At 34.3% G+C, this 12787-nt stretch overlaps 1 protein-coding gene across 1 annotated transcript in view; it reads right to left on the bottom strand.

The window, feature by feature from the left end:
- FSIP2 (fibrous sheath interacting protein 2) overlaps nucleotides 1-12787 on the bottom strand; it is an 87916-nt gene that overhangs the window by 37597 nt on the left and 37532 nt on the right. The window contains exons 13-14 of the mRNA XM_032479887.1: nucleotides 3328-3385; nucleotides 1258-1294 (exon numbers count right to left, since the gene is read on the bottom strand). Of these exons, the coding sequence (XP_032335778.1) occupies nucleotides 1258-1294; nucleotides 3328-3385 (95 nt within the window). The remainder of the gene's footprint in view (nucleotides 1-1257; nucleotides 1295-3327; nucleotides 3386-12787) is intronic.

Here is a 12787-nt window from a genome sequence, read left to right as displayed (position 1 = left end):
TTGCCTATAATAAACTAATAGTCCATTTTTAAACAGTTATTACTCTTAAGACATAAAAAACAGCAAATACAAGTAATTGGCAGCAAAGCCTGGAAGGCTGCCATGTAGGCAAGAGAATAAACAACAGGATTCTTGCAATGGGACTGTTCACACCCAAAATATTGCCTCAAGTTAGCAGAATCTTATTCCCATTTCAAGCCAACATTCAAAGAAAAGTTAACATCTGTGTAGTATACTCTTTCCTGACACATTTCAGTATTGTGGCACCCCAGGGAAAGCCATTTTATTCTGCTCTAACCGCTGAATTTCCTGACGTTTTTTATTGTACAATGGCTAGTGGTTTGAAAATGTATTTTGGATGACATCATATTTCTGTAATACTTACATAATTACATCCAAAATCGTATTTTAAGAATAAAAACAAAAATTATAATAATCTACAACACATAAATTAAGACATTCGATACATTTCTTACTATCAGAGACAATAAACAGATTTACATTATTACTTATGCTAGGTATGAGAAAGAGATTCCAACCTTGACTTATGGTAGAAAGATATTCCTAAAGTTTCCTATGTAGTAAAATATGATAAATAGAACCTAGTTTGCAGTTATTTTCCATTATAATATTAAACTGAGAAATATTCCCTTGAATCAAATCTTTCATATTTACTACTTGTTCTATGAACTGAACTTTCATGTTGCTACAGGTTCTATAAATTGAGTCCATGTGAAAAAATATGTTCTTAAACCCCTTTCTCTTTCCTGACTGGTCTGACTAGATCCAGAGTGGGGCCTTATAAAAAATAAACCCTCTTATCTAACTGTTCCAAGTCTCAGTTCATAGGTAACCAGGTACCTTTTTATATGACCTTCTTAGGTAAGTAGGGCTCTTCCCATGAAAATGGCTAAAAACAAACCCAGGCATCTTAACTCAACAGTCAAGTCTGCAAAGTGATGTTGTGTAATGGCTTCCCACGACAGAATGGGTTCATGGTTCGTTGATGCTATTCTTATAATGGCTGGGTCCCTTAAAGAACGCCCGCCCCCTGGCATCCCCTTAAGACCTCTTCCCTAAAGGCCAAACTTTTATCTTCTGATGAGTACTTCAGACAACTGCAAAGTAAAGAATTACCTGAAAGTAAACTTTAAAGAAGGGAAAAGAGAGAGTAACATCAATAGATGATTAATCATAGACTTTTACTGTTATGACACATTAATATGCTGCTTTATCAATGCATTTTATGATACATACTTTTTCTTGCGAGCAACTTTGTAGGAGGTTCTGTTGTCTGTAAGGTCAAGAAACATTGATGATTTAGTTACTTAGAGTCAAAAATTTGTGTAACTTTTTCCAAAACTACTAATCATTGAATCAGTTTCTTCTCTTTATATGAGAGTTTTTCTACAGAAATTCAAAAGAATAAACTTTTTTGTCCACCTCCCACCACCTATTTCTCTTCCCCCTTTGATACTGGCCCACATACTTTATTAATCAGATTAGGTGGATGGTGGAACAGATGTGATGATTCCACAATAAAGCCTTATGAAAGCTGGAGTTAAATCAGAATGAGAATAATGTGACTTGTATGATGGGCAGAGTCAGACTAGACAGTACTATTGGCCGTGTTTGTAGTCTCATGTGATGTTAGGCTACCTGGGTGCATCTAAAGGTATTTTTCCCTGTCAATTTAGGAGGAAATGGTGAAGAAGCTCCATGTAATGCATAGAATCACTCAACTTTCTAAGCAAAGATTTTTAATGAAAGAAACTGAAGTATTTGCTGTGAAAGATTTAAGTGACTTTGTACTTCTATCATCTTGGGTGGAGAAAAATGAAGCAGCAACTAAGATTTTATTATTGGAACTTAAATGTCCATTGATGGATGACTGGATAAAGAAGATGTGGTGTATATACATACAGCAGTATATTACTCGGCCATAAAAAAGAATGAAATAATACCATTTGCAAAAGTAAAGATGGACCTAGAGATTATCATAGTAAGTGAAGTAAGTCAGACAAAGACAAATATCATGTATCACTTCTATGTAGAATCTAAAAAATGACACAAATGAACTTATTTACAAAATAGAAAGACTCACAGACACAGAAAACAAACTTATGGTTACAAAGGGGGAGGAGTGAGGAGGGATAAATTGGGAGTTTGAGATTACCAAGATACAAACTACTATATACAGAATGGATAAACAAGGTCCTACTATATAGCACAGGGAAATATATTCAGTAACCTGTAATGACCTATAATGAAAAAGAGTATGAAAAAATATGTATAACTATTATTATGCTGGACACTAGAAACTAACAGCATTGTAAATCAACTGTGCTTCAGTTAAAAAAAAGGCTTTATAAAGATGCAGATATTTATATTTTCAATAAATAAACATTAATTCAATAAGTAAAATTAAAGTCATCATTTTATAAAAATGATTGCCATTCTTCCACCTTGTTCTATTGCTTTAAACTAGACTAGTCCAGTTTCCTTCTTTCTGCATCTATTACAGTGCTATGTATTCCTATGAACTCTCAGTAAGTCAGTCAAACTTATGTTTATCAGTCCTAAAGTCAAGATCCTTCCTCCAAGCCTTGGTCTGAATATGTCAACACCACTTACTACCATATACCACTTTACCCAACCATTTTCATAGGAATTTGGGGTTTGTAAAGTCTATCCTCAACCTTATTTGGGTTACTGATTTTTCATTTTTTTAAGGTGATAGTATTGGGTCTAAATTGCTCTAAAGTTGAGAAAGCCATATAGACACCAAGAGAAATAGGTCATCACCAAAGTTTTGAGGAGTAAAAGAATCTCTCAGGCTCCTAAATTTCTTCTATAAAGACTTCCATGTTCCATCATTAGAGATTATTATTTTAGGATAGGAATGACTAATTAAAAATTTAAAAATTAAAACTGATTACCATCCTTACGAAGCCAATAATCTCAACAGGTTTAAGGAATGGTGAAGATTTCAAAGGGGAGAAACACAAAAGGACAAGTCCAGATCCTGGAAAGCTACCTGAAGAGAAGAGGTCATGGTAGGATATACCCAAAAATGGCATGAAGATCTAAACACAGGGAAAATGTAGAACCACAGTGGGGATAAGGAAATAGAGATGAGAAAGAACATTAACTTTGCTCCACAACTTAAGCTTAGTGCTGAGAATTTGCAAAAGACAGAAGTTTCATTAAATCTAAGTAGAACTACAAGAATGGATGATTGTGTGTAATTACTTACTTTTGAATAACACTCATGTATTTATTAAAATATTAATTTATAATTATACATTAATTTTCTTTAATACTTACATATTTGAGAAAACACGAGAAGGGAAAATACCCTGGGCTGTGGCAGGAGCCTGAGGTCCTATTTACCAGAAAAAGAAATTAGTTTGTGTCCTTCCCCAACAACTTTTAAAATAGTAATTAATATCCCATAGTAGGTCTTTATTCTCTGTTGTCACAGTCTTGTTGAAAAGTCTACAGAGACTGCACAATGAAGTCCAAATTACTTAGCAAGGCATAAAATATACCTACAATATGATGATCTTACCCACCTCTCCGGTGCCTTTTCTGGCTAGTTTTCCATTCTCTGGTCAGAAGCAGAGAAGAACTTACTTCTTAAAAATGTATCATGTTTTAATGCCCCCAGGTCCTTGTTTTCCCAGGCCATTTCCTTTTCTGGAGTACCCCTATGCCTTCTTTCAACGTCTTATCTTTCTTTTAGGTCTCATTTAACTTGTGTTAAGTCCTCTAGAAAGCCTTCCTTGAAACTTCCCTAAGTAAAAAAATTCTCTAGTGCTCCTAAAACATTCTACATGTTACTATTGTAAAACTAATTATGCTATATTGTAATTAAATGTTTACTCTGTCTCCCTGATTATGACATAAATTTACCACGATATCCTTAGCATTTATTTTTTAAAGCATTAATTGATGTCTCTTCAACATTTATTCATTGGTTTGTTGGCCATTAATCTCTTCCCACACAAATATCATCTAACTTACTTTGTATGTAATTAGCAAGATTCAGTTACTGGATTTTATTAAAGATTCTAGATATAGATGACATAGGAAGTTTTTCTTCCCATCTCTACAGGCACACTGGATTTGGTGTATGTTAATTATACAAATACACAAATGAATAAAAGTTTTAGACAGAAAGAATCCCCTGGTTACAGAAAGTAGTATTAGTACTTAGAGCCAGTTCAAAGTCAAGTTTAAGTGTCAACTCTTGTTTCTCCCAATAAATGAGTAACCAGTAGGTACCCATGATGTGTATAAAAAGTCTTATTTAAATCCTATGAAGCTTTTGTATGTGTTCAGATTTGGAGAGGTAGTACCTGAAATTAAGAGTTCAGAGACCTCAGAAATTCTGAAACACAATTTTAAAATCAAAATCAAAAACTTCTGCAGCTAATAAAAACCAAAGTAAATATTCTAAAAATACCTTCCTATAATTCTGTGTAAAACATTAAAACCATCCTCTTAAAAACAGCTAAGATTTCAAGGATATAAGAGAAATCCTTGACAGTAAAATATTGGGGGAATACAAATATGGAGTGGTAAGCAAACCCTGAAGCTAATTCCTGCCCTATGGCCTGCTGGTTTTGGAAGGTCTCCTGGGGAGGAAGGGGATGGCCCTACCCACCAGAAGGCCAGGACCAAGCTCCACCCAGCAGTGGGCAGGCACTGACTCCACCTGCCAGGAAACCTGCACAAGCCTCTAGTCCAGCCTTATCCACAAAAGGCAGGAAACAGAAATCAGAAAACAATCCCAAAGCTTGTGGAGGGAATCTATTCTGGGAATGCCTGGACCCTGGCTCTTGGGTGACAAGAGAGAAGTGTACTGCTGGGATGCATAAAACATCTCCCACAGAGGGCCACTTTTCCAAGGTTGAGAAACGTCACTAACCTAGCTAAAAATACAAATAGAAAGTTAGAAAATGTGAATTCGCAGAGGGATATCTTCCAGGCCAAGGCACAAGATAAAATCCCTGAAGAAGAAATAAATGATGAGGAGATAGGAAAACTATCCAAGAAAGAGTTTAGAGTGATTCTTCCTTCAATAAGGAAGTTGAAGATGTTCAGAGAACTCAAGAGGAGTATAGATACACAGATGGAAGTTTTTAGCAAAGAGAAAATAAAGAATACCCAGACAGAGTTGAAGAATACAATGACTGAAATGAGTAACGGACTAGAAGAAACCACGAATAGACTAAATGAGGCAGAAGAACGGATCAGTGAGCTAGAAGACAGATTAGTGGAAATCACTACTGCAGAACAGAAAAAATTTAAAAAGAAAATGAAATGAGGATAGTTTAAGAGAATTCTGGGACAACATGAAGGGCACTAATAGTCACATTATATGGATCCCAGAAAGAGGAGAGAGAAAGGACCTGAGAAAATATACAAAGAATAGCCAAAAACTTCCCTAATTTGGGAAGGGAAACAGCCAAGTCCAGAAAGCGCAGAGTTCCACACAGGATCAACCCAAAGAGGAACACACTGAGGCACACAGTAATCAAACTGACAAATATTAAGGATAAGGAGAAAATATTAAAATCAGCAGGAGAAAAGCAACAAATAACATACAAGGGAACTCCCATAAGGTTATCAGCTGAATTTCCAGCAGAAACTACAGGCCAGAAAGGAGTGACACAATATAGTTTAAGTGATGAAAGGGAAAAACTTACAACTAAGAATACTCTCTCCAGCAAGGCTCTCATTCAGATCTGATGGAGAAATTATAAACAAAAGCTAAAGGAATTCAGCACCACCTAACCAGCTTTAGGACAAATATTAAAGGAACTTCTCTAGTCATCAAACCACAAGAAAAGAGAACAAAAAGAAAAAAGAAAGAAAGAAAAAAAAAAGGACCTACAAAACAAATTAACAGAACAATTAATAGTTAACAAAATGGCAATAAGGGCATGCATATTGATAATTTTCTTAAATGTAAATAGATTAAATGCTCTAACCAAAAGACACAGACTGGCTGAACAGACACAAAAACAAGACCCACATATATACTATCCACTTCAGAGCTAGAGACACATGCATGCTGGAAGTGAGGGATGGAAAACATATTCCATGAAAGTGGGAACCAAAACAAAGCTGGAGTAGCAATACTTACGTCAGACAAAACAGATCTTAAAGACTGTTACAAGAGACAAAGAAGGACACTACGCAATGCTCAAGGGATCAATCCAAGAAGGAGATATAACAATTGAAAATCTATATGCACCTGACATAGGAGCACCTTAATATATAAGTCAATTGTCAACAGACATAAAAGGAGAAATTGACAACACAAAAATAGTGGCGGACTTTAACACCTCACTTAGATCAATGGACAGATCATTCAGACAGAAAATCAGTAAGGAAATATAGGCCCTAAATGATATATCAGACCAGATGGACTTAAATTGATGTCTATAGAGCATTCCATCTGAAAGCAACAGAATACACATTCTCAGGTGTACATGGAACATTTTCCCAAATTGATCACATGCTGACCCACAAAACAAGTCTCAGTAAATTTAAGAAAACTGAAATTGTACCAAGCATCTTTTCCAACCACAATGCTATGAGGTTAGAAATCAACTATAAGAAAAAACCAAAAAAACCTGCTAAAACTGCAAGCACATGGAGGCTAAACAACATGCTACTAAACAGCCAATGGATCATGGAAGAAATCAAAGAGGAAATCAAAAATGAAAATGGAAACTGATTCAATACTTCCGGGACGCAGCAAAAGCAGTTCTAAGAAGCAAGTTTATAGCAATACAAGCCTACCGCAAGAAACAAGAAAAATCTCAAACAACCTAACCGTACACCTGAAGCAGCTAAAGAAAGAACAAACAAAACCCTAAGTTAGTAGAAGAAAAGAAATCATAAAGATCAGAGCAGAAATAAATGAAACAGAGACTTAAAAAAATAGAAAAAAATCAATGATACTAAAAGCTGGTTCTTTGAAAAGATAAACAAAATTAATAAACCTATAGTTAGACTCATCAAGAAAAAAAGGGAGAGGGGCCAAATTAATAAAATTGGAGGTGATAAAGAAGCCACAACTGCCCCCCCCAGAAATACAAGGCATCATAAGAGGCAACTAAGAGCAACTATACACCAAAAAAGGAAAAAAAAAAAAAAAAGACAACCTAGAAGAAATGGACAATTTCTTAGAAAAGTACAGTTTGCCAAGACTGAACCAGGAAGAAATGGAAAATATGAATAGGCTAGTTACCAGTACTGAAATTGAATCAGTAATTTAAAACTCCTAACAAACAAAAGTCCGGGACCAGATGGCTTCACAGGCAAATTCTACCAAACACTTAGAGAAGAATTAACACCTATCTTTTTGAAACTATTCCAAAAAATTGCAGAGGAAGGAATACTTCTGAATTCATCCTATGAAGCCACCATCACCCTGATACCAAAACCAAATATATCACAAAAAAAGAAAATTATAGGACAGTGTCATTGATAAACATAGATGCAAATATCCTCAACAAAATATTAGCAAATTGACTCTAACTATGCATTGAAAGGATTATAAACCATGATCAAGTGGGCTTTATCTCAGGGATGCAAGTATTTCTCAGTATCTACAAATTAGTCAGTGAGATACACCACATTAACAAATTGAAGAATAAAAACCATATGATCATCTCAATAGATGCAGAAAAAAGCTTTTGATAAAATTCAACATCCACGTATGATAAAAACTCTCCAGAAAGTGGGCATGGAGGGAACATACCTCAACATGATAAAGGACATATATGACAAACCCACAGCTAACATTATACTTAATGGATAAAAGCTGAAAGCATTTCCTCTAAGATCAGGAACAACACAAGGATGCCCACTCTGACAACTTTTATTCATTTTGGAAATCCAAGCCATACCAATCAGAGAAGAAATAAAGGGAATTCAAATAAGAAAAGAAGTAAAACTGTCACTGTACACAGATGACATACTATATTCAGAAAACCCTAAAGAAGTGACCAGAAAACTACTAGAGCTTATCAATGAATTTGGTAAAGTTGCAGGATACAAAATTAATACATAGAAATCAGTTGCATTTCTATACATTAACAACAAAATATCAGAAAAAGAAATTAAGGAAACAATCTCATATATACCATCACACCAAAAAGAATAAAATAACTAGGAATAAACCTACCCAAGAAGGCAAAGGACCTGTACTCTGAAAACCATAAGACACTGATGAAAGAAACTGAAGATGACATAAACAGATGGAAAGATATACTGTGTTCTTGGATTGGAACAATCAATATTGTTAAAATGACCATATTACCCAAGGCAATATACATGTTCAATAAAATCCCTATCAAGTTATCAATGACATTTTTCAGAGAGCTGGGACCAAAAAATGTTAAAATTTGCAAGGAAACAAAAAAAAAACCAAATAGCCAACACAGTGTTGAAAAATGAAAACAGAGCTGGGGGAATCATGCTCCCTGACTTTAGATTGTACTACAAAGCTAGAGTAACCAAAACAGTATGTTACTGGCACAAAAACAGACACATAGATCAATGGAACAGGATAGAAAATCCAGAAATAAACCCACACACTTATGATCAACTAATCTACAACAAAGGAGGCAAGAATATACAATGGAGAAAAAAGTCTCTTCAACAAGTGGTGATGGGAAAGCTGGACAGCTATCTGTAAAAGAATGAAAGTAGAACATTCTCTAACACCATATACAAAAATAAACTCAAAATGCATTAAAGACCTAAATGTATGACTCGATACTATAAAACTCCTAGAGGAAAACATAAGCAGAACACTCTGACATAAATCACTGATATAATTTTTTCCACCTAGCTCCTACAGTAATGGAAATAAAAGCATAAATAAACAAATGGGGCCTAATTAAACTTAAAAACTTTTGCACAGCTAAGGATACCATAAACAAAACAAAAAGACAACCTAAAGAATAGGAGAAAATATTTGCAAATAATGTGACTGACTAGGGACTAATTTCCAAAATATACAAACAACTCATACAGCTTCATATCAAAACAACTCAATCAAAAAATGGGCAGAAGACCTAAATAGACATCTCTCCAAAGACATCCAGATGGCCAACAAGCACATGAAAAGATGCTCAACATCAGTAATTGTCTGAGAAATGCAAATCAAAACTACAATGAGATATCACCTCACACCAGTCAGAATGGCCACCATTAAAAAGTCCACAAATGATAAATGCTAGAGAGTGTGTAGAGAAAAAGGAACCCTCCTACACTGCTGGCAGGAATGTAAATTGGTGCAGCCACTATGAAGGGCAGTAGGGAAATTCCTCAAAAAAGCTAAAAACAGACTTACCATATGATCCAGCAATCCCACTCCTGGGCATATATCTGGAGGAAAATATAATTCAAAAAGACACCCAATAGTCACAGCAGCACTATTTACAACAGCCAAGACATGGAAACAACCAACATTTCCATTGACAGATGACTGGATAAAGAAGACGGAGAGAGAGAGGGAGAGAGAGGGAGGGAGAGGGAGAGAGAGAGGGAGAGGGAGGGAGAGAGGGAGAGAGGGAGGGGAGGGAGGGAGGGAGGGAGGGAGGAGACAGGGAGAGAGAGGGAGAGAGAGGGAGGGAGGGAGGGAGGGAGGGAGAGAGAGTGTGTGTAAAATACTCAGCCATAAGAAGGAATGAAATAATGCCATTTGCAGCAACATGGATGGACCTGGATATCATCATGCTAAGCAAAGTAAGCAGAAAGAGAAAAATATGATATGATACGATACCGCTTATATGTGGAATCTAAAAAAAAAAAGGACACAAATGATTTTACCTACAAAACAGAAACAAACTCACAGACATAGAAAACAAACTTATGATTACCAGGGGATAAAGCAGGTAGGAGGGGATAAATTTGGAATTTAAAATTTGCACTTCTTGGGGAATGATGGAAATGTTAGCTATCTTGATTGTGGTGGTGGTTTCATGGGTGTATACATCTATCAAAATTCATCCAAATTGTACACCTGAAATATATGTAGTTTCCTGTAAAGGAATCATACCACAATAAAGGTGTTACAGCAAAGAAGAGAGAAAAATTATAAGCAGCCAGAGGGGAGAAAAGACATATTACATATAAAGGAAGAAATAGAAAAATCACCACAGACCTACCTTCAAAAAAATATTGCAAGCTTAAAAAAAAATGTAATGGCCTCCTTAAAATGCTAAAAGAAAATCAAAATAGACAAAACCTGTCACCCTAGAATTCATGCCCAGAAATTTAAAACTTTAAAAAAGAAGGCAAATCATATTTTCAGACAAACAAAAGGTAGTATGTCACCAGCTGACCTCACGACAAGGAATGCTAATGGAAGTTCACCACAGACTCAGATCCACACACACGAAGAATGACAGGAACAGTGAATGTATGGATTAATACAGAACAATTTTTAATATACTTTTAAAATTTATTTAAAAGTTTTAAAGCAAAAAGTGATTCTGTATTCTAAATCTAAAACATATGGAAATAAAATATATGATGACACTAACAAAGTTCTAGACAGTTTTAATAGAAGTACAGTACTGCTGTAAGGTTCTTACATTAAATGTGAAGTAGTATAGTATTATTTGGAGGTAGAGTGTGATAAGTTATAAATATGTTAAAACCTAGACAAACCACTAAGAACAACAAAGTCTTTATCCAGTAGATCAACAGAGGAAATAATACAGAATGCCAAAAAAATCTTACAACTCACAGAAAACAGGGAAAAAAAGTGGGAAAAGAATATCTGAGACAAACAGAAGTACTTAAACCAAACAAAATTGGAAATTACATTAAATATACATAACCTACCACAACACTTCACAAAAATCATTTCTATCTGGATTGCAAATGTACATGTGAAAGGTAAAATAATAAAACTTCCAGAAAGTAATGCAGAATATGTTTTTGACTTAGGTAGGCAAAGGTTTCTTAAATGGGATGAAAAGATTGAGATTCTGGGCTGCATCTTCAACAAGAACTTCTATTTATAAAAGACAAGACTAAAGAAACTGAAAAGGCATGCCACAGAATGGAAGACTATATTTTCCATACATAAAATAGACAAAAGATTCTTGTCTGGATTATATAAAGAACTCTTAGAAATCTATAATTATAGACAAATAAAAGTGGACAAAAATAATGCAGACACTTCAGGATATTCAAATGGTCAAAAAAAAAAACAAAACCCTTAACCTACTCAAAGATGTACAATTTTAATAGTCATTAAGGAAGTCATCATTAAAATCACAATATGGCATAAAACACCCACATGAATGATGAAATTTAAAAAGACAAAAATAAAGTTGAGACTGTAGGGCTATAATAGTTGTCACATACTGTTGATGGAGGTGAAAATTTATAAAAATCCACTTTAGAAAACCATTTGGCAATCACTAATGGTGAACATAAGCATACCACATAAACCAACAGTAACACTAGCAGGAATATACTTAATCAAAATGCATGTTCACATGTGCCAAAAGACATGAATAAAAATGTTCAAAGATACTTTCATAATAGCCAAAGACTGGAAATAATCAAGTGTACCTCAATAGCAAAATGGATAAACTGGTTGATTCATACAGTGAAATACTATACAGGAATGACATGAGTCAACTAGTAATATAGTCAACAACTTGGCTACTTCCCTTTATTAAGAGTAAAATACATCAGAATCAAACAGAAATGTATTAACTCTATATTACCATGTATAGGAACAGCAAAACCCCGTCTATGTAATTAGAAGACAGGAATAGAGAGAATTTTTCTGTAAAACAGAGATACTAGTGATTGGGAAGTAAAAGGTGAGAGGTGGAGGGATTTCCGGCATGCTGTCAATATTGTATTTCTTGATTTGGACAGTGGATAGTGTGTTTATTTTGTGATAATTTATCATGCATTTTTAATGTAAATTACACATTTTAGAAATATCTTAAAATTTTTAGAAATTTAATAATTAAATGCTCCATTTAAAGAGAAAGTAAAAAAAAAAAAAAAACCAAGGTGTTTACACGTTAAAAGAAATATCTTAAATATAAGATTCAATGAAAAAGTGTAAGAAATGGTATACCATATAAACATTAATCAAGTGGCTATATTAATATTCTGATAAAGTATATTTCAAAGCAAATTAGCCTTTTTAGAGATTCATCACTTCATATTCAAAAAGGTTTCAGTTCACCCAGGAAATGAAGCAATTATAAATATGCATGCATCTAATAAAAGTGCAGCAAAATTGAAAGAACTAGATAGAAAAATACACAAATCCAAAATTACATTGTAGATTTGAAAATACACTTCTCCATCATTGCTTTAAGAAGCAGAACACATAAGTAAGGATATATATGATATGAATAACATGATTAACAAACTAAAATCAACTGACATATATAGACCATGACATCCCAAACCAGCCAAATATACATTCATTACAAGGGTACACCGAAGATTTCTAACAGTTGACCAGATATGCTACCTAAATTGAGCAAGCCTCAGTGAATGCAGATTGTTTTCCTGATAATAGTGAAATCAAGTTAGAATTCCATCATAAAAAAATGGAGAAAACTATATATTTAGAAACTTTAAAGTGTATTTCTAAGTAACCTATATGACGTATCAGAAACCACAACACATATTACTTTATATTTTCACTTATAGAAAAAGATTAACTATCAAGACTTCTGGTATACAGCTAAATCCATGATTAGAAATACTTCCT

The sequence above is a fragment of the Camelus ferus genome, chromosome 5 (genome assembly GCF_009834535.1).
Source record: "Camelus ferus isolate YT-003-E chromosome 5, BCGSAC_Cfer_1.0, whole genome shotgun sequence".
NCBI lineage: Eukaryota > Metazoa > Chordata > Mammalia > Artiodactyla > Camelidae > Camelus > Camelus ferus.
The sequence above is the reverse complement of the archived record's forward strand: the minus strand, read 5'-3'. Positions and strand labels throughout refer to the sequence as shown.